Source organism: Oreochromis niloticus, linkage group LG23 (assembly GCF_001858045.2).
Source record: "Oreochromis niloticus isolate F11D_XX linkage group LG23, O_niloticus_UMD_NMBU, whole genome shotgun sequence".
NCBI lineage: Eukaryota > Metazoa > Chordata > Actinopteri > Cichliformes > Cichlidae > Oreochromis > Oreochromis niloticus.
In genome coordinates, this window is record NC_031986.2 from 45,574,511 (window position 1) to 45,594,666 (window position 20,156).

General features: G+C 42.9%; 2 protein-coding genes across 2 annotated transcripts; both read left to right on the forward strand.

The window, feature by feature from the left end:
• Positions 1-3,044: 3,044 nt before the first annotated feature.
• Positions 3,045-7,043, forward strand: plaat1 (phospholipase A and acyltransferase 1). The gene is made up of 5 exons (XM_005479213.4): positions 3,045-3,331; positions 4,090-4,139; positions 4,432-4,570; positions 5,987-6,255; positions 6,879-7,043. Exons 2-5 carry the CDS (start codon positions 4,113-4,115, stop codon positions 6,978-6,980), a joined length of 537 nt encoding a protein of 178 aa, XP_005479270.1. The 5' UTR covers positions 3,045-3,331; positions 4,090-4,112; the 3' UTR covers positions 6,981-7,043.
• Positions 7,044-12,080: 5,037 nt separating this feature from the next.
• Positions 12,081-19,867, forward strand: ftsj3 (FtsJ RNA 2'-O-methyltransferase 3). Its single transcript, XM_005479215.4, has 21 exons — positions 12,081-12,289; positions 12,428-12,533; positions 13,044-13,090; positions 13,200-13,279; positions 13,419-13,518; positions 13,757-13,951; positions 14,060-14,175; positions 14,364-14,468; positions 14,569-14,669; positions 14,831-14,917; positions 15,016-15,162; positions 15,345-15,480; positions 15,601-15,794; positions 16,117-16,237; positions 16,384-16,465; positions 16,601-16,754; positions 16,931-17,028; positions 17,629-17,731; positions 18,787-18,970; positions 19,054-19,148; positions 19,236-19,867. The coding sequence occupies exons 1-21, from the start codon at positions 12,223-12,225 to the stop codon at positions 19,492-19,494; spliced, it is 2,577 nt and encodes an 858-aa protein (XP_005479272.1). The 5' UTR covers positions 12,081-12,222; the 3' UTR covers positions 19,495-19,867.
• Positions 19,868-20,156: the final 289 nt, after the last annotated feature.

A 20,156-nucleotide genomic window follows, 5' to 3' on the forward strand; every position in this document is an offset into this window, starting at 1 on the left:
CTTCCCATAGCACTGTTGCCTCCTGTGGGATTCCTGACACCCCTCCCCCACCCATCACCTTCACTCAATACCAGGTTGAGAGGCAAATGAGGAGACTTCACTCAGGCAAGTCTGCTGGACCAGACGGAGTGAGTCCCCGCGTCCTCAAGGCTTGTGCCCCCCAGTTGTGTGGAATCTTTCATAAACTGTTTATGCTGAGTTTGAGCCTGCAAAGCGTCCCAGTGATGTGGAAAACATCATGCCTCGTCCCTATTCCAAAGACGCCACGCCCCAGTGGCCCCCAGGATTACAGGCCCGTGGCACTGACCTCCCACATCATGAAGACTTTGGAAAGGCTCATCCTGGACCAGCTGCGACCCATTGTAAGACCACATCTGGATCCCCTGCAATTTGCCTATCAGCCTCGTCTCGGAACTGAGGACGCCATCATCTACCTGCTCGATCGTGTCTACACCCACCTGGACCAGCCGGCGAGCACTGTGAGGGTCATGTTTTTTGACTTTTCCAGTGCTTTCAACACCATCAGGCCGACCCTCCTGGGTGATAAGTTAACAGCAATGCAGGTGGATGCTTCACTGGTGTCCTGGATTGTTGATTACCTGACAGGAAGACCACAATATGTACGTCTTCCACAGTATGTGTCTGACAAGGTGATCAGCAACACAGGGGCACCACAGGGGACTGTCCTCTCCCCCTTCCTCTTCACCCTCTACACCACAGACTTCAGCCACTGCACAGAAACCTGCCATCTTCAGAAGTTTTCTGATGACTCAGCGGTGGTTGGATGCATCAACAGGGATGATGAGACAGAGTACCGGGCTGTGGTCGACTCCTTTGTCACGTGGTGTGAGCAGAATCATCTGCAGCTCAACGTGGCAAAGACCAAGGAATTAATAGTGGACTTCAGGAAGACCAGGAAACACTTGACCCCTGTTTCAATCCAGGGGGTCAGTGTTGACATTGTGGAGGACTATAAATACCTTGGAGTACACATTGACAATAAACTGAACTGGACAAAAAACACCACAGCACTTTACAGAAAGGGCCAGAGTCGTCTCTATTTTTTGAGGCGACTGAGGTCCTTCAACATCTGCCAGAAAATGCTCAGGATTTTCTATGAGTCTGTTGTGGCCAGTGCGATCCTCTATGCTGTTGCATGCTGGGGGAGCAGGCTGAGGGTCGCTGATGCCAACAGACTCGATAAACTGATCCGTAAGGCCAGTAATGTTGTGGGGATGGAGCTGGACTCCCTCAAGGTGGTGTCGGAGAGGCGGATGTTGTCCAAAATAAAGACAATGTTGGATAACACCTCCCACCCACTCCATGACATGCTGGTCAGTCACAGGAGCACGTTCAGTGAGAGACTGAGAGTACCAAAAAGCACCACTGAACGACACAGGAAATCATTCTTGCCTGTGGCCATCTCCCTCTATAACTTATCCACTTAACACACACATGTTTCTTTTTCTTTCTTTTTCTTTTTTAGCTATTTATTAATAAACGACTTATGTATATATATGCCTGTATATATTGTACTATTCTTAGTTAGTGTATTGTCTGTCTTGTTAATGTCTGTTTATTATGGAGCACTGTAACAAAAAAATAATAATTTCCCCTAGGGATAAATAAAGTATTCTGATTCTGATTCTGATTCTGAGGTTGATGTTTGTGCCCTATCCCAGTTTGATAGAGGTCACACACCATTTTTAGAATACATACAGTGCTGTGAACAAGTATTTGCCCTCTTTCTGATTTCTTTTTCTTCTGTGTGTGTGTATTTGTCACACTTTCAGATCTTTTTCAGCTCATCAAACAAATTAACATTAGACTAAGATAACCAGAGTAAATACAAAATGCACTTTTTAGATCATGATCTCATTTATTGAGTGGAAAAAAAAGCTATCCATGCTTGGTTCTATGTGAAAAAGGTCATTTGAAACCTAATAACTGGTTGTGCCAGTCCTGGCAGCAAGACCTATAATCAAGCAATCATTTTGATAATTGGCAATGAGTCTTTCACATCAGTGTGGAGAAATGTTCGCCTACCTTCTTTGCAGAATTGTTTTAATTCAGCCAAATTCAGGGAACGAACTGAGCGGACATACTTTGTCTGGATTTTCTGGTAGAAAGCAGAATTCATGGTTTCATCACTTACTGGAAGTTGTCCAAGTCCTGAAGCGGCAAAGCACCCCCATACCATCACACTACCACCACCATGTTTGACTGTTGGTATGATGTTCCTTTATGGAAAAGCTTCAGCTTTTGTCTCATTAGTCCACAGTTTCCTAAAACTCTTGAGGATCGTCAAGATGTTTTTTGGCAAATTTTGGCAGTCGAGCCTTTATGTTCCTTTTGGTCAGCAGTGGTTTCCTCTTTAGAGGTCTCTCGTGGATGCCATTTTTCCAGTTTCTTTCTTATTGTTGAATCATGAACTCTGACCTTAACTAGGGCAAGTGAGACCTGCAGGTCTTTACATGTTCTGGGTTCTTTTGTGACCTTCTGAATAAGTCGTTAGTGTCCTCTTGGAGCAATTTTGGTCATGGCTCCTGGGAAGGTTCGTCACTATTCCAGGTTTTCTCACTGTTGTTCACTGGAGTCTTTAGAAAAGCTTTAGAAATGACCCCAACCCTTCCAGACTGATAGATGTCAATGACTTTGTTTCTCATCTGTTGAGTTTCTTTAGACCGCGGCATGATGTGCCAGCTTCACTTTGTCAGACAGGTTCTGTTTTATTGATTTTTTGATTCATGATATCTGGCAGTAATCAGGCCTGAGTGTGAATAGTGACATTAAATTAAGCTTTTCAAAAAACACACAAAAAGATGGTTAATCACAGTTAATTTACGATTTACAAAAGTAAGCGTTAACGACTTTTTTACAGCACTGTATACAGCCAAACTGGCAATCTCAGCAGCAGTTTGGCTACTAAAGTAAACTGCATGATATAAGATATTTTGTGCATCTGTCACTTTCCAGGAACAGTGATCAGACAGAGTTAAACTGAAACCAGCTATATATGTGCAAACAGCTTCTTCTGAATGGGACAAAAGCAGAGAGGAAATGCCTGTGTGTGCGTGTCTGCATGTTTATATGTGTGTGTCACTTTGGCAGCTGGGACAAACTGCTATCAGTCAGCACAGCGGACACTGAAATACCTCCACCAGGACCTCCAGCCTCTCGTTTTGATTTGAGATATTCGGAATCTGCTCATCCTCTCAGGAACTCGCGTTCAAAGCTCTTTTTTACTCTTATCTTGGATTTCTTTATGGTTTTGTGCGGATTTATGATGGGGAATTAAAATGGTGAGGAAGAAAAAGCTGCTGGTGTTTGAGTAAGTATTACTCTTGGACGCTTTTTCTCTTTAAAATGTTTGCTCAGTGTTGCCTATTTGGTCTGTAACCTTGATTTAGTTATTACAATATACTTCTGTCACATGACTTTATACATGTATGTTTCTGTATTTGCGGCAGCTCTCAGATGCTGATGCGGTTTTGATTTGGTGGAAAATGTATGGGCACTTATTTTCAATGTGGCTTGGGCACCATGCATTAATAATGAGATGGATATAGGAGCTGCTCTCCCAGGCAGATATTGATTTCATGCCATCCAAGTGAAATTTTAATCAACATTAAACTCTGACTTTGGGAAATATTCATACTGTAATTGTTATCGTCCATGATCTGTGGCGATTCAGTTCAGGAAAAAAAAAATAAGAGAGAGAGGGAATTAAAGACATGAAATGACAGGTGAAATATTTTTTTCCTGTGTGAAATAACCTGAGCTCAAACTATTTTCTGTCAGCTTCCCTTTTGTGCTGCTGCTATTGTGGCAGCACAGATGAAACAAGAGCTCATGTGCGTATTGTCTGTGTGTGAGCTGGTGTGTATTGTACGTGCGTGTATGTATGGGTGACCTTTACATTGTGTTTTATCTAGCATTTTCTTGCTCTGGGAATTTTGTTATTTTCCCTTTTGAATCTTATCAGACTAGGAAAGGAAAGTGGAATTTCTCCATTTCTTGGTGTAAAAGCACTTTGTATTTATCAGCTGAATTGAAAGGATTTTCTCTCTGTTCTTCCTCTCTTCTTAGAATTTGTGGAAGCATGATGTGGGATGGATAAACAACTACAAAACTCTAATGTAAGTTTGCTGGATAATGTGCGTTAGCCATGTGTGTTTTGGCGATTGAATGACAGCAGAGAGTGATACACATGTGAGTGAGCGGTCACTCTGGCAGCAGTTTTCCTTATCAGTAATAATTATATAATCCGTAATCATGTAGCAGCGATAAGGTTGCTTCACATTTTGCAAGTGTGTTACAGATTTCACATTTTCTAAAATGACAAATATTCTATCAACTAAATATTTCTGTTATGTTTGTTATTTAAATGTCCTTTTAAGCATGTATGTCTCTCTGTGGCTCTCTGTGTAGATGGCGTCTAATGAGCCGGACCTTCCTGCCCTCTCCGGTGACCCCCAGCCTGGTGACCTCATTGAGATTTTCAGACCAGCCTATCAGCACTGGGCTCTCTACCTGGGAGATGGTTACATCATCAACTTAACTCCTGTTGGTCAGTAAAAGGGTTTTTTTTTTTTTTTTGTCTGTCCCATTTGGTTCTTTAGCCGTCAGAATTGTTGTCTGAAGACCAACAAGGATACCAAATGGATTTATTCTGCCAAATGGATCATCATGGCATTGCCGTATTGGTCCATTTGATCAAACTTTGTTGTTATTATTTATTTTATTTTCAGTTGTTACAGATGGGACAGATGGGACAGACATGACTGGGGGATAGGAAAGGGAGAAAGAAAGAGAGGAAGGAAAAGAAAAACAGAAGGGAAAAGGGACAGTGAGAAAGGGCACTTACAAAGACAAAGGGAAAGAAAAAAAAAATCTCCTGGATCACCTGTTGAGAGAAAAAGAAGAGAAGACAAGCAAAAAAAACCCAAACAAAAACAAAGCAACATACTAAACACAACACCATCACGTTAATCTAGCTAAGTGTGAACAGCTGTAAATACTAAATATAGTAAAAGGGTTTCTAACATAAAACTTGCAGCTATCCTCACAAATCAGACATAAACCCGCTTTATATTATGTTTTAGACTGAGGTTAAAAGGCTCACATTACAAACTACATCCTGATCTTTATTTAAATTAAATAATTCAAATTCATTTTAGCTTTGTTTATTTCACTAAGACCTGGGCACTTCATAACTCCTGACAATGTCGTTTATCAAATAATTGAAGGAAGAGTGAAAGGAGGTTAAAAATGAATACAATACAACTTTGTTGACCTGTTAAACTGAAATACCCACTCTGACACCACTGTGCAGTGACTAAATACATACAGTCCTGTGAAAAACTCCATCTGTCAGTAACGTGTAAACAAATTCAGGTATGAAAATACTGATAAATCACTGATTTGTGCATGAAATGTTTGTATCCATGAATCATGCACACATTTTTGTGTATGCACTGTTAGCAAGTGAGGGCCATTGTTCCATTGCGGCATAACTGAGAGTTACAAACTGTCTAAATTCTTTCATCTTTAATAAAATGATCAGCGTTGCTGCTTTACCAGTTGTAACAATTCAGTTTAACATCCAGGCAGAACAGAATTTATGAAATTTAACTGAGTTTGAAGTTAGCAGGAAGTTAGCTCGCCAGTTTCCACCTAAACATGATATAGCATGTTCTGACTGAGAGATTTTTGAAAAAATGAAAACGTACAGCTCAGTTGTTCTCCTGACTGAAGTTTGGTTCGTTTACAGCATCCTGTGATTGCATTTGTCCCTAACCATCGGGAACCCTCATGTTAACTTTTATCGAGTGGAAAAAAGTTAGCGTTCATCCTCTAGCTTCACTGTGCTAATGTGTTTATATCTGGTCTTTAAGTCTGGCATCATTAACCTTAGCCTACAGAAGAGTCTTTTTTCTCTTCCCTTTGACAATTTAAATGAAAATCATCTCCTCCTTTCCCACAGATGAGAGCCAGGCAGCCGCCATGTCCAGTGTGAAGTCTGTCTTCAGCAGGAAGGCAGTGGTACGCATGCAGCTACTGAAGGAGGTGGTGGGAAGTGACTCCTACCGTGTCAACAACAAGTATGACCACAACCACACACCCCTCCCTGTCTGTGAAATCATCCAGCGGGCACAAGTCCTCATTGGCCAGGAGGTCTCTTATGACTTGCTGGGGAGCAACTGCGAGCACTTCGTTACCCTTCTTCGTTATGGGGAGGGGGTGTCTGAGCAGGTCTCTCAGTGTTTGTTCTGCTTCTGTCTGGTGTGTCACTAAAAGCGACTAATAAATCCGAAACATTGGCCCTGTCATAGTCTCACATTGTCAGACATTTAAAAACATTGACCAAAGTGGCAAATCAGAGTGAACCTTAACATCAGGGATTTATCCATCCCAGGGCTCTACTATACCACTAAAATGAAAACATGATACTTTGTCCCAAAATATAATTCATAATTCTATTTTTCACCCACATATAATCTTATAATTGCTTTAATTATGACCATGGTCTGTATTGAAAACAACGACATCCAAATCTACTTTAAAGCTATGTTTAAGAGCCAAATACTTCCTGCCAAAGCCTTAATCTTTACACAACAAATCAGCTTTGAATTAAATAATCAGCTCAAAACAGTTTACGGGAAAAAAAGGTTTACTGTAAATAAATGTGGTGCTTGTTGTGGTGGTTTGCCTGCTTCCTCTTATAAGTTAGACAAATCTGAATTACAGACTAATGAGTTAGTCCTGTTAAGTTTGGAATCATGCTGTATTGTGAATATGCAATAAAATCAATCAGCCTCTGCTGCTCCTATTCTAACCCGCAATCCACGCCCTGCCCCTCCTTCTTGTCTCCACAGGCTTCACGAGCCATTGGGGCCATCGGTTTGGTGACGGCAGCAGCCAGTGCCTTCTCTGTCCTGGGACTGATCAACACACGGTCCAGAAACAGGCCTTTCTGACAGCTGTCGTCTTCACTGAAGTGTTTTCCCTAAATTCATTTGGCTGTGATAAAAAATAACAAAATAAACATTGATAAAGATTTAAAAAATGATGTTATGTTTATTAACAAACCCCATATACTATTACAATATGGCCGCAGTTGTTTGTTGATCCAGTCTTTGTTGTAGGCAGGAGTTGTGAATTATTTGACCAAATAATTTTTTTTAACCCATGGAGCATTAATCATAGTTTGATTAGTTAGGTTAGGTTAATTGGTGAATCTAAATTGCCTGTAGGTGTGAATAGTTGTCTGTCTCTTTGCGACAGATGGGTGACCTGTCCAGGGTGTACCCCGCTCCTTGCCCTATAGCAGCTGGGATTAGCTCCTGAAGAGATGGATGGACAGAAATGTATCATCACCTTTCTCCAAAAGTTGAATCTGTTCATCTGGACGTTTCTCCCACAAAACGCTACGTCCAGATGAACAGATTCAACTTTTGGAGATTTACTTTCCTGGATGATTGAGAATGCATCAAGACATATCATCACCTTTGTAACTGAAAAACTATAAGCACGCCGGACACCAGTATAGGCCAGAGTAAATACTGTAGATCCCTGTTTTCTGTAATTTCAGCAAACCAAGCATGGTGTGTTATTTTCACATAATTAATTTTTGATCTGTAAAGAGTGATGCCATTAGATGAAAGCAAATAATGGGTAATGGAGAGTTGTTGAATGAATTAATTACAGTCTTATTTTACGTTGCTCAGACTGCCATGGTAAATGGTAAATGGCCTGTATTTGTATAGCACTTTACTTAGTCCCTAAGGACCCCAAAGCGCTTTACACATCCAGTCATCCACCCACAGCTGCCCTGGGGCGCACTGACAGAGGTGAGGCTGCCGGACACTGGCGCCCTCTGACCACCACCAGTGGGCAACAGATGAAGTGTCTCGCCCAAGGACACAACAACCGAGACTGTCGGAGTCAGGGCTCGAACCGGCAACCTTCTGATTACAAGACGAACTGCCAACTCTTGAGCATGACAAGAACAGTCCTTCTCCCTCAATAGCAATTCATAAACATGAGCTATTTTTGTGTGTCCATATAACTGGATAGATTTATAGCAGCAACAGCATTAATTAAAGCTGCAAGCAGCGTTATGAGGGCCCTCGCACCCGGGCGCGTCGAGCCACGCCCAACTCCTACAACCAGCACGTCCGATCTGATGTCAGATTGATGGAATTCATGCATTTAACCACCAGCTAACATTTCATCTCATTCAGTCATGATTATAGTCGTCCCACTAGGTGGCGCTCTAACCATTACTGACAAATGGCATAATAAACATTTCCGAGGTCGAGTCTCATCATGCCTGCGACCTTTGGGAGAGATTGGACATTGTGTTTTGGAGTGACAGCAGATTACTGCTTTTTGGCGAGTGATTGAAACTCCACGTGCCACCATGACCATCCCGTTTCCCTGAACGTGGAAACCTTCGCAATTTAACATCACAAAGGTCTTTAGATTACACACACTGGAGATCGCCTCAATCTGATGAAATCCCTTGGAGGAGTTCGTCAAAGTATGAGGCCTGAAAAGAAGGGAAATTGTCGCCAAAATTACACATTAATTTCAAAATGTCTGACTTCCTGTTGGATTTGGGATATTGCTCCAAGAGACTTTTTTGTACATCTTGATATCTTCCATAAGCTTACCAGGTTTCAGACTCATACATAAAACACAGAGCAGGGGCTGTTGATTTGAAATTTTGTAGGGGGCGCTGTGGAGCCATTTTGCGCTATTCAATGAAAATGGTAAAATAACAAGAAAGCGCTCATCACATTGGAGGTATGCGCCAAATTTCAAGACATTTTAAACTTTCCAAGCCCCTCAGAAGCCACTTCAATGGTCATGGTGAACAGCGTTACCACCAGGGTGCGCCGTTCAGTTTAAAGTCACACTTTTCTCACTGAAGCATCATGAGGGACTGATGGTGATATTCACCACGTTTCAGGTGGCCAGGATGAACCTGTGAAAATCAGTACAACAAAATGAAAGACATGACATTTCCTGCTGCCACTAGGTGGCGCTCCTCGTATTCCTGACAATGGGCACATCAATCTGTTCAGGGCGGGTCTGACATCATGCCTGTAAAGTCTGGTTCTGATCAGACTGGATTTCATTGAGTTACACTAATTTGTTTCTTCATGGCGAGACCTCAATGTTCGCCATGCTGCTGGGGTCACACCCTTTCGCGAAAACTCACAGTTTTCACTGTAAGCCAAGACCAACTCCTTAAGGCTTTCCTGGAGAAATTTGAGGCTGCAGATGTCACCCATCACAATACTGTACACCAAAGTGTAAAACATGACATTTCCTGTTGCCCCTAGGTGGCGCTGTCCCTGGTGTCAAATATGGCACTTGAAATATGTTCAGGGGTGGAGCCTTATCATATGTGTGCTCTTTGGTCCAGGTCGGACCATGTATGAGGGAATGAGAGACAATAAAATTTTCATGGCGAGTCATCGAAATTCGCCGTGGCGCCACGGCCTCACAGTATCGCGAAAACTCAAAAGCTCCGCAATTTAACATGGCCCAGGTGTGTAGTTGAGACTGACCAAATATGAAGCTTATACGACCAAATCCCAAGGAGGAGTTCGAAAAAGTTCGAGGCATGGAAATGGCAAAATTAGAGCCAAAATGTGACCTTCAATCCAAAATGGCGGACTTCCTGTAGGGTTTGCGTCAATGGGCCCATAGACTTTTTTGTTCGTCTTGGCATGATACACATGTGTGCCAGATTTCATACATGTAGCTCCTACGATGTGTTCGTAGGGCTGCATTTAACAAGGCATAGGTGGCGCTCTAGAGCCATTTCCCAATGCTGATATGTAAAACCATTGAAATACAAAATTTTTCACCAGGCCTGGCATGTGTGCAAAATTTCATGAGTTTTCGAGCATGTTAAAGCCCTCAAAAAGGCAATTCATTTCAATGAAAAATAATAATAATAATAATAATAATTAAAGCTGCAAGCAGCGTTATGAGGGCCCTCGCACCCCGGCACGTCGGGCCACACCCAACACCTACAACCAGCACGTCCGATCTGATGTCACATTGATGGAATTCATGCCTAGAACCACCAGCTAACGATTCATCTCATTCAATCATTATTATAGTCGTCCCACTAGGTGGCGCTCTAACCATTACTGACAAATGGGATAACAAACATTTCCGACCTTGAGTCTCATCACGCCTGCGAACTTTGGGAGAGATTGGACATTGTGTTTTTGAGTGACAGCAGATTACTGCTTTTTGGCGAGTGATTGAAACTCCACGTGCCGCCATGGCCACCCCGTTTCCCTGAACGTAAAAAGCTTCGCAATTTAACATCACAAAGGTCTTTAGATTCCACACACAGGAGATCGGGTTAATCTGATGAAATCCCTTGGAGGAGTTCGTCAAAGTATGAGGCCTGAAAAGAGGCGAAAAAGTGGCTAAAATTACACCTTAATTTAAAAATGGCTGACTTCCTGTTGGATTTGGGATATTGCTCCAAGAGACTTTTTTGTACATCTTGATATCCTCCATAAGCTTACCAGGTTTCAGACTTATAAATAAAACACAGAGCAGGGGCTGATGTTTTGAAATTTTGTAGGGGGCGCTGTGGAGCCATTTTGCACTATTCAAGGAAAATGATCACATAACAACAAAGCCCTCATCACATTGGAGGTTTGGGCCAAATTCCAAGACTTTTTAAAATTTCCAAGCCCCTCAAAAGCCACTTCGTCTTTCATGGTGAACCGCGTTGCCACCAGGGTGCGCCGTTCAGTTTAAAGTCACAATTTTCGCACAGAAGCATCATGAAGGACTGATGGTGATACTCACCGCTTTTCAGGTGGCCACGATGAACCTGTGAAAATCAGTAAAACAAAATGAAAGACATGACATTTCCTGGTGCCACTAGGTGGCGCTCTACGTATTCCTGACAATGGGCACATCAATCTGTTCAGGGCGGGTCTGACATCATGTCTGTAAAATCTGGTACTGATCAGATTGGATTTCATTGACTTACACTAATTTGTTTCTTCATGGCGAGACCTCAATGTTCGCCATGCTGCTGGGGTCACACCCTTCAGCGAAAACTCACAGTTTTCTCTGTAACCCAAGACCAACTCCTTAAGGCTTTCCTGGAGAAATTTGAGGCTGCAGATGTCACCCATTACAATACTGTACCCCAAAGTGTAAAACATGACATTTCCTGTTCCCACTAGGTGGCGCTCTCCCTGATGTCAAATATGGCAGTTGAAATATGTTCAGGGGTGGAGCCTTATCATATGTGTCCACTTTGGTCAAGGTCGGACAATGTATGACAGAAAGAGAGGCAATAAGATTTTCATGGCGAGTCATCGAAATTCGCCGTGGCGCCACGGCCTCACCGTATCCCGAAAACTCAAAAGCTCCGCAATTTAACATGGCCCAGGTGTGTAGTTGACACTGACCAAATATGAAGCTTGTACGATGAAATTCCAATGAGGAGTTCGCAAAAGTTCGAGGCATGGAAATGGCAAAATTAGAGCCAAAATGTCACGTTCACTTCCAAATGGCGGACTTCCTGTTGGGTTTGCGTCAATGGTCCCACAGACTTTTTTGTTCGTCTTGGCATGATACACATGTGTGCCAAATTTCATACATGTAGCTAAAACGATGTGTTTGTAGGGCTGCATTTAACAAGGCATAGGTGGCGCTACAGAGCCATTTCCCAGTGCTCATATGTAAAACCATTAAAATACAAAATTTTTCACCAGACCTGGCATGTGTGCAAAATTCCAAGAGTTTTCGAGCATGTTAAAGCCCTCAAAAAGGCCCTTCTTTTGCCTGAATAATAATAATAATAATAATAATAATAATAATAAGAAACGGAGCAGATACAATAGGGCCTTCGCACTCTCAGTGCTCGGGCCCTAATAATAATAAACAGAGCAGATACAATAGGGCCTTCGCACTCTCGGTGCTCGGGCCCTAATAATAATAATAATGAATGCATTTTATTTAAGATATCGTAGTAATGTGTTGTTAACAGCAGGTGGCGGAACATGCGCGAAACTAACAAACAAATCCGAAGAAGAAGAAGAAGAAGTGTGACGTCGTAGTCCTGCGCCGGCACGTGTACACGTGCTGTTTTCATAGGCAGAGGGGTGTTTTGAGTGTGTGACATATCTGTGTGTTAAGGTCCGGCGTAAAAGTAAAGCAGCAAATATGGGGAAGAAACTTAAGGTCGGAAAGACCCGGAAAGATAAATTCTACCACCTGGCCAAAGAAACAGGTAGAGTACCGGAAAACAACACGAGCTCGAGACTGTCGTGATATTAGCATTAGCAGGCTGAAGCTCCGATCGATATAAAGTTGTGGGTTGCAGACTTTTGGCAATCTTTTAAATCTCCTTTTTTTGTGTAATTTTTAGGTTATCGCTCTCGTTCCTCCTTCAAATTGATCCAGCTTAACCGTAAGTTCCAGTTTCTGCAGAAAGCCCGAGCTCTGGTGGATCTGTGCGCTGCACCTGGAGGGTGGTAAGCATCCCGTCACCAGACATGCCGTCGTGTGTGGTAACAAAAGGAAAAGAAGTAAACCCTCTGGGGGGAAGCTGGCCAGTAGACCACTTTGCAGTCTTTGGTCATTCGCTTCTGTCACATGTGAACGGTCACCAAAGGTCTTTGTTATAACAAGTGGCAGCTGAGTCAGGGACAGAGAGAAGAGAAAAGAGCGACCACGTTGACAGAAGTGTCAGGGGGAGAAAGTCAGTGAAGAGGAGCTGACTGGTGATTGTACAGTTGCAGTTTGTGTAAAGTTGCATTAACTTAGGACCGTGTGTGACCAAGCTTGACCTCCTCTCTAGTGAGCACGACTCTGGCTCACTATAATCACAGACTTTCTTTTGCTGTGATTACAAGATAAAATCCACGAGCCTTACAGAAATGACAATACGGTACAATATGTAATGACGGAAGTGAAAAACGGATAAATGAGTGATTTGTACTATGCAAAATAATTAAAGTTGAATTCAAAATCTCCTTTTCCAGGTTGCAGGTAGCGTCTAAGTTTATGCCTGTTTCAAGTCTGATTATCGGTGAGTACAAATTTCTCCAATGATAAATGGCTCTGTTTCTGTTATGCTTCTAAAGCAGCTGTAATGCGTGTGGCAATACTTCCCCGTAAGAGTGGTTTCTTCTTCTCAGGTGTTGACTTGGTCCCCATTAAACCCATCCCCAACGTGGTGACACTTCAAGAAGACATCACCACTGAGAAATGCAGACAGGTGAGAAAGCTGCTGCTGTTCACAGCATCACTGAAGAAACATAAAATCAGAGATGATATTTCAACAGTAGAGATGTGGACAGCCAACGCTGTGTTTGTGACATGGTTTTAACTGATGAGACACTCTTTCCGTTGTACAGGCTCTCAGAAAGGAGCTTCAGACTTGGAAAGTGGATGTTGTGTTAAACGATGGAGCCCCAAATGTGGGAGCTAACTGGCAGCACGATGCCTTTTCCCAAGGTGAGTCAAGAGAAAAAAACGTCTAGAGATCAGACTGCAGTAAAACAGCATTCGCACAATATGTCCAAAAATTATTTAATTTGGTTGATAAGGATTGTAAGGGGTTCTTTTTTGATACATCCTTACCACTCTTTGATTTTGTGTCTCTGTTGTGCCTAAACTACTTAAGTTCATGTCCATTTTCCACAGTATTTGGTATTTAAATCTAATTTTGAAATCCTCCCTTTTTCACCCACAGCTCACCTGACTCTCATGGCTCTGAAGTTGGCCTGTGAGTTTCTTACCAAAGGAGGCACCTTTGTCACCAAGGTGTTTCGTTCCAAAGACTACCAGCCTCTGCTCTGGATCTTCCAGCAGTTCTTCAAGAAGGTGCAGGCCACCAAACCGCAGGCATCCAGGAATGAGTCTGCTGAGATCTTTGTCATCTGTCAGGGTCGGTGTCATTATTTCATTTGCTTTTTGAAGACAATAAATAATGACCTTAATTTTGACCTTGTTCTTGACTAAACCTCACCTAAACCTCCCCCATTGTCATCATCAGGTTTTGTTGCCCCGGACAAAATCGACAGCAAGTTCTTTGACCCCAAGTATGCATTCAAAGAGGTGGAGGTGCAGGCCAAAACTGTGAAGGAGCTGATCCCTGTAAAGAAGCCAAAGGCATGTATACTGACAAGTGTTTGGTCACAATAAGCATGTCAGATCTGGCTGTGATTGCCTGGTATGAAATTTTTAGCTTTTAAACACTTTGTTTTATTTATCAGTCACAAGGTTTAAGACTTACTTTAAGTCACATTTGAGCCCAGAAATGAACCATCAGTGATGAAGCAGCTCTTCTTCTGTTGCAGGCGGAGGGATATACAGATGGAGATCTGACGCTCTACCACAGTTTCACGGTGACCGATTTTCTGAAAGCTGAGAACCCAGTCGACTTTCTGGGAAAAGCCAGTGAGGTGAGCTTTTTTTTGTTTGTGTGTGTGTTTGGGGGGGGGGGGGACAGTCCTGTTAAGAATAAGAAGAAAACTCGTGCTTTTCTTGCTCTGTCTCATTCAGATCACCTTCAACAATCCTGATCTGGAGTTTCACTCAGCAACCAGCAATGAAATAAAGGAGTGTTGTCGTGACATCAAAGTCCTGGGCCGCAAAGAACTCCGGTGAGCTTTTCCATCTCTCACTCGCCATGTTTGTGCTTTAGTAAGCTGCTGCTACTTTACTGTGCTTGCACATCACATACATCAGATGGTGTGAGAACGTGTTGTAGCATGAAGTGCTGTTAACACGGGCCGTGTTTGCATGTCTTTTCTCACGTTTGCAGCCTGCTGCTGAACTGGAGGTCCAAGCTGAGGAGATACCTAGCTAAGAAACTGAAAGATGAGGCTAAGCAGCTCGACCAGGAGATCAGGTTTAAAAAAAAAAAAGAAAAAGAAAAGAAAAAGCAATTTAAATATTAAATCTTTGTTAAAGTGTGTCACACATAAATCATCTCTACATTGTTTTTAGCTTAAGCTCGGATGAAGAAAGGAGCGATTCAGAGGAAGAAGCAGGAAAGAAGGAGGATGAAGAGGAGGAGGGTGAGGACAACGAGGAGGAAGAAATGGTGAAAAAGCTGACAGAGCTGAAAGCTGAGGAGGTGGCTGAGCTCAAACGGTATGAACCGCTTTAGTTTTGTGTTTTCGGTGAGATTAAATCCTCATCTTTCCTACTTTGTCTTGATAGGTGCATCTCGCCTAAAGAGAAGCAACACTTTACTTTTAGTTTCACCTCTCTTAGCTTTTACCACGGATGCAGTTGTAGGGGCAAACCAAGAAACTCTCTTGCTGATTTGGCAGGAAGAAGAGGAAACTGCTGAAGGAGCAGCGGAAGCAGAGAGAGAGAGTGGAGCTGAAGATGGATCTACCGGGTGTGTCCATCGCCTCCACTGAGGACTCGTCCTTGTTCTCTCTCGTCTCCATCAAGAAGAAAAAGGTAAACGTCACACGCTGCTTCCCAAAAGCACCAAAACTCAAGATCAGAATACCGCTGAGTTCAAGTACCACGAGCTTTATCACTGAGAAGTGGCTTCATGTTAATTTCTTGGTCCCTCAGGTGCTTGCTGACATATCAAAGGGGGACATGCAGACAGCGGACACTCTGGTAGATGAAGACGATGATTTTCACCTCTCCGATGAAGATGGCGATGATGCAGATAAAATGTCACTGGCATCTGATTTGGATGACGAGGATCTGGAAGAGGTGGAACGGCGACAAAAGGAGCTGGAAAAGAAAGCACCAAAAAAGAAGTAAGAGGCCATTCAGAGCAAAAGCACTCTGAGGTACTGGTGATGTGGTGCCTGGCTCTGTAGGAGTTCTCTTTAGAAAGGTGTTAAGCACTGAATAGCATGTATGCATGTTCAGTGAGTACAAATGATTATTTTTTTTTTTTTAGCAGAGTTGGTCTCAAACTAGACTGATTTACTAGAATTGTTATTGTCATTTCACAAGGTTGATGCTTACTGTTTTTCCCTGGAAGCTTAAGTCTGTTTATTTATTTTTTTACCAGAAAGAATGCCCAACCTTTCTAGAAGAGCTTCAAGTTCACGATTCATTTCTGTGGTTTTTCAGAGTAAAGTTTACCAACCAAGAGGAGGAGGAGGAGGATGAAGAGCAGGATGGTGGCTTGGTGGTGGAGCTAGAGGGAAAAGATGAGAAGATGGAGCGACAGGCCGACCTGTGGTTCAGCAAGGTATGTGTTTGACTCATAACGCAACATCTAAAGCTCAGGTATTCTTCTGATGCACCTTTCACTGTGTGATGTGGCACCTGCTTCCTACTTTATTGCTGATCTTTCACGGTGCTTTGTGTGTAAATGTGCTGATGTTGTACCCGTAGGGCATCTTCTCTGAGATCGGCCTCGAAGGAGATGCAGAGAGCGAGCTCAAACAGACAGAGTGGCTCCGGACTAAACAGTCAGGTGTGAAGTGTTTCTCCTCCTCGTGTTCATGTCTTCACACTCACACGTTCACATACATGTTATTTTTCACAGCTTTAAATGAAATTGTGTTTGTGAGGGGCTAGTAGCTATCCTTGTATGTATTCTTACTTCTAGGAAAAGGCAAAAAGAGGAAAGCTGAGGAAGACATAGAGGAGGAGGAGGAGGAGCAGCAAGAAGCTGCTCTGCCAGAGGAGGAAAAGGCGGGACCGTCACTGGAAGCTGGAGAGGAGAGTGACAGTGACTCGGATGACAGCAGCGATGATGAAACGTAAAAGCTCATTAAGTGTGGCTCTCTTTAGCCCAGTGTGTTACATAATTAATAAGCTTACTTTGATCGCCTAACTGAAAAGAAATCTGCAATATTTCCAAGTTCTCAAAACTGTTCTTAACAGCAGATGAACTAATGCTAATATACAGGTAACATGTTCATCGGTTTCCTTTTAGGGAGATTACCAGAATGAAGCAGGCCCGGGGGGCTGGTGGAGTATCAGTAGAGGTCGAAGATGACAACGACTTCCAGGTTGTTCCTGTCGAAAGTACCAGTGAGTATGACAGTGAGGTCGTCAGCATCCCCAAACACTTCTTGTCATCATCTAAATGTCACATATAGACATTTCTTTATTTATGCACAGAACAATTGACAGAGCTCATCTTATGGCCTATGTTTGAAGCCCTGCAAAGAAACTATGCTTTTGCCAGGCATCACATAATTCTCCAATCTTCTAAATTGTTTGCTTGTCAGTTTTCGAGTGCTGAAACTCTTCCTCAGTGCATCTTTGCACTCAGTGGTGAACCTTTAGTCTGCCATCTTCAGGAAGAGTCAGTCAGTTTTCATGCTTGGTGAGCGCCCCCTGTTGCACGGTGCTGCGTGCTGGCACCCATCCATTTTGGTGTTGCACCTCTCAACTCTTTTGTAACCTGAAGTATTGCACTGCTGCTGCCACAGCTGGGTTGAAAACTCATTTGAATAACCCGCATGGTTTCCAATAAAAGTGCTCTTAAGTTAAATAACATGCACCATTGCATCTCAGCAATATTTGATATGTCTATATGTCCTATCTCATGCTTTAGAGCTTATATTCTGTTTTTAGCCTGTGTGTGTGTTTGTGTGTGTAACTCTGGATGACTGACTGTTTCTTTAGGTAAGAAAGCTAGAATCCTGAGTCCAGAAGGCCTGGCACTCGGCGCTCAGATCGCTACATCTAAGAAGAGGGCAAGGGACCTGGTGGACAGCTCCTTCCACAGGTGTGTGCTTTGGATCTTTTTTCCATTACAATCCAGAACTAGCAAATGTGCATGGTTGTCATCATAGCAATGCTGCTGAGCGTCCTGTGACACGAACGCTATAACAAAGGTGGATGTCAAAGTGTTGATACACTTGGGAGGGCTGTTCTATATGATGAAATATGTTGGATGACGACATGAAAATATCTGTGGCTTCATGTTACGCGCTATTGTTTGTTTCGTGGTGTCACAAAAAACCCCGTATACGGCAGTATCTTGTTTTTCTCTTCTACCACCTACGCAAGAATCACGTGAAGGAGTGTGGAGAGGGTTTATGGATGAGAAGAAAAGAGCCGTCAGGTGGTCAAAAGAAACCTTAGGCTCAAATGTTAGAACAGGCTTTTCCCTGCAGCACGCCGTGTAATAAATACTCAAGAAGAAAATGGTGGCCGTTACAACTTATGTCTAAAAAAAATATAGTTTTATGTATCGGTCAAAACACTCGACTCCAGGTGCACGACGCCCACACTTCACACAGGTCGAGTTGCCCGAGATTCACAGAATTTACAGAAAATGCGCCGTTTTATGATTTATATCGTTGTCGGGATGAGAAATTGTTATAAGGAGATTTTGGTCAAATGGCACAGCCCTAATACCTGGTGCTCCATCTGTGGCTTTTCGGCAGACTCTGGGACCATGGCGTTGGTTTTTTTTTTTTGTAGCCATTTCGGGTTTCAAAAAGGGCAGTTTTGATTTTTTTGGAAGGAGACGCTCTCACGACTCGTCGAGTGACGCCACTGACCAGCTAATTGGTGGCACGCACTCTGACGGCGTCACATTTTAGTACCTGCTCGGATTGCTTGGAACCCCAGTCGAGCAGTGGTACCGGGTACTATGACCTAAAACTTTGCTGAGCCAATCCCAATAGGTACTAATCGAAAAGAATCTGCCTTTCAGATTGCTGATTGCATCTAACGATGCATATACTCGGGTTAACATTTGTTTTCGACAAGTAAGGCTTAAACCTGCTGGAATGAGTGAAGATCACGAATAACACCTTGTGTATGCCATTTCAGGTTCGCCACCTCCGACGAGCCGTGGGAAGTACCGGAGTGGTTCCTCGATGATGAACGGAAACACCGGAAGAGGCCGGTGCCGGTCACCAAGGAGATGGTGGAGGAATACAAACAAAAATGGAAGGAGATCAATGCTCGGCCAATCAAACGAGTTGCTGAGGCCAAGGCCAGGAAGAAGAGAAGGGTAAAACACTTGTAGCCTGAGGAGCTTATTGGGAAGTAATCTATGTATTTCCGAATGTATTAATTCCGCCGTTTCTTTTCAAGACGTTGAAAAAAATGGAGCAGGCCAAGAAGAAAGCAGAAGCGGTTGTCAACACAGTGGACATCTCTGAGAGGGAGAAGATGGCTCAGCTGAAGAGGTATGTTGTCACATCTGTGGGGCTGCGAAGACGAAACTGACTGTTTTACCCAGGAGAAAATTTCAATACTGTTTGTGTTTCGTTCAGTATATACAAGAAAGCCGGCTTGGGGAAAGAAAAGAGAGAAGTAACATACGTTGTGAGCAAAAAGGGCGCTGGGAAGAAGGTGAGACGGCCTCCTGGTGTCAAAGGAGTCTTCAAGGTGGTGGACGGGCGCATGAAGAAAGATTTGCGGGGAATGCAGAGAAAGGAACAACACGCTAAAGGAGGCAAAGGAAAGCGCGGAAAGGGACGACAGGCTAAGGGTGGCAAAGGAGGGGTGAAGAGTGGCAAAGGGCGAAAATGAAAATGCATTTGAGTTTCTGCTTTTCGTTATTATTATTCAACTCCCTGGACTTGTGTTATAACTGAGCATTTGTGGAGCTTGGTGAACTAAGATGGTTCAGTTTTGGCTCCTGTATCACAGACAAAATAAACTTGAGTCTCTGTTTTGGAACCTTTGCTGGATTTCTTAAAGACCTGGAGACCTCAGACATGTCTGGATGATATGACATCCAGGTTTTATGTATACGTCTTTGTGAAGATGTAGCTGATTTGCCTTGAACCCCTCAAAGGAAGAGGATTCACTGAACAGCTTAACTGTAAAATGCAATAAAAGTTTATTGATAAATGTTTGTCTCATGTAAATACCAATCTTTGCAATAAAGTTTTTGTTCAGATTGGTTGTTCAAGCATTTTTAAAAAAAAAAAAAACATTTGTCTAATGCAGCCACAGTTATAAAAGTGCAAAAACATCTGTCTTAGACTGCACAGGCCAAGCAGGAAGCAAACACAACCTGATGAACGACCTCTTTTCTATTTCAAAAAGGTGCGAGTACTTCCTGAAGTCTGACCTATCACAGAAACATCTGCTCAGTGTCCTCGGTCATGCTGGATGCTGCAGAAACACTAACGCTGCTGTGACCTAAATAAATAAACTACATTTTTAAAATTTCTATTACCAAATTG

Excerpts from the sequence above, each read along its gene's own strand:
- ftsj3 (XM_005479215.4), top strand. The coding sequence starts at position 12,223 with ATGGGGAAGAAACTTAAGGTCGGAAAGACCCGGAAAGATAAATTCTAC. Across the intron at positions 12,290-12,427 it reads CCACCTGGCCAAAGAAACAG|GTTATCGCTCTCGTTCCTCC; the intron begins GTAGAGTACCGG and ends TGTAATTTTTAG. Across the intron at positions 12,534-13,043 it reads TGCGCTGCACCTGGAGGGTG|GTTGCAGGTAGCGTCTAAGT; the intron begins GTAAGCATCCCG and ends CTCCTTTTCCAG.
- plaat1 (XM_005479213.4), top strand. The coding sequence starts at position 4,113 with ATGGATAAACAACTACAAAACTCTAAT. Across the intron at positions 4,140-4,431 it reads AACAACTACAAAACTCTAAT|ATGGCGTCTAATGAGCCGGA; the intron begins GTAAGTTTGCTG and ends CTCTCTGTGTAG. Across the intron at positions 4,571-5,986 it reads CATCAACTTAACTCCTGTTG|ATGAGAGCCAGGCAGCCGCC; the intron begins GTCAGTAAAAGG and ends CCTTTCCCACAG.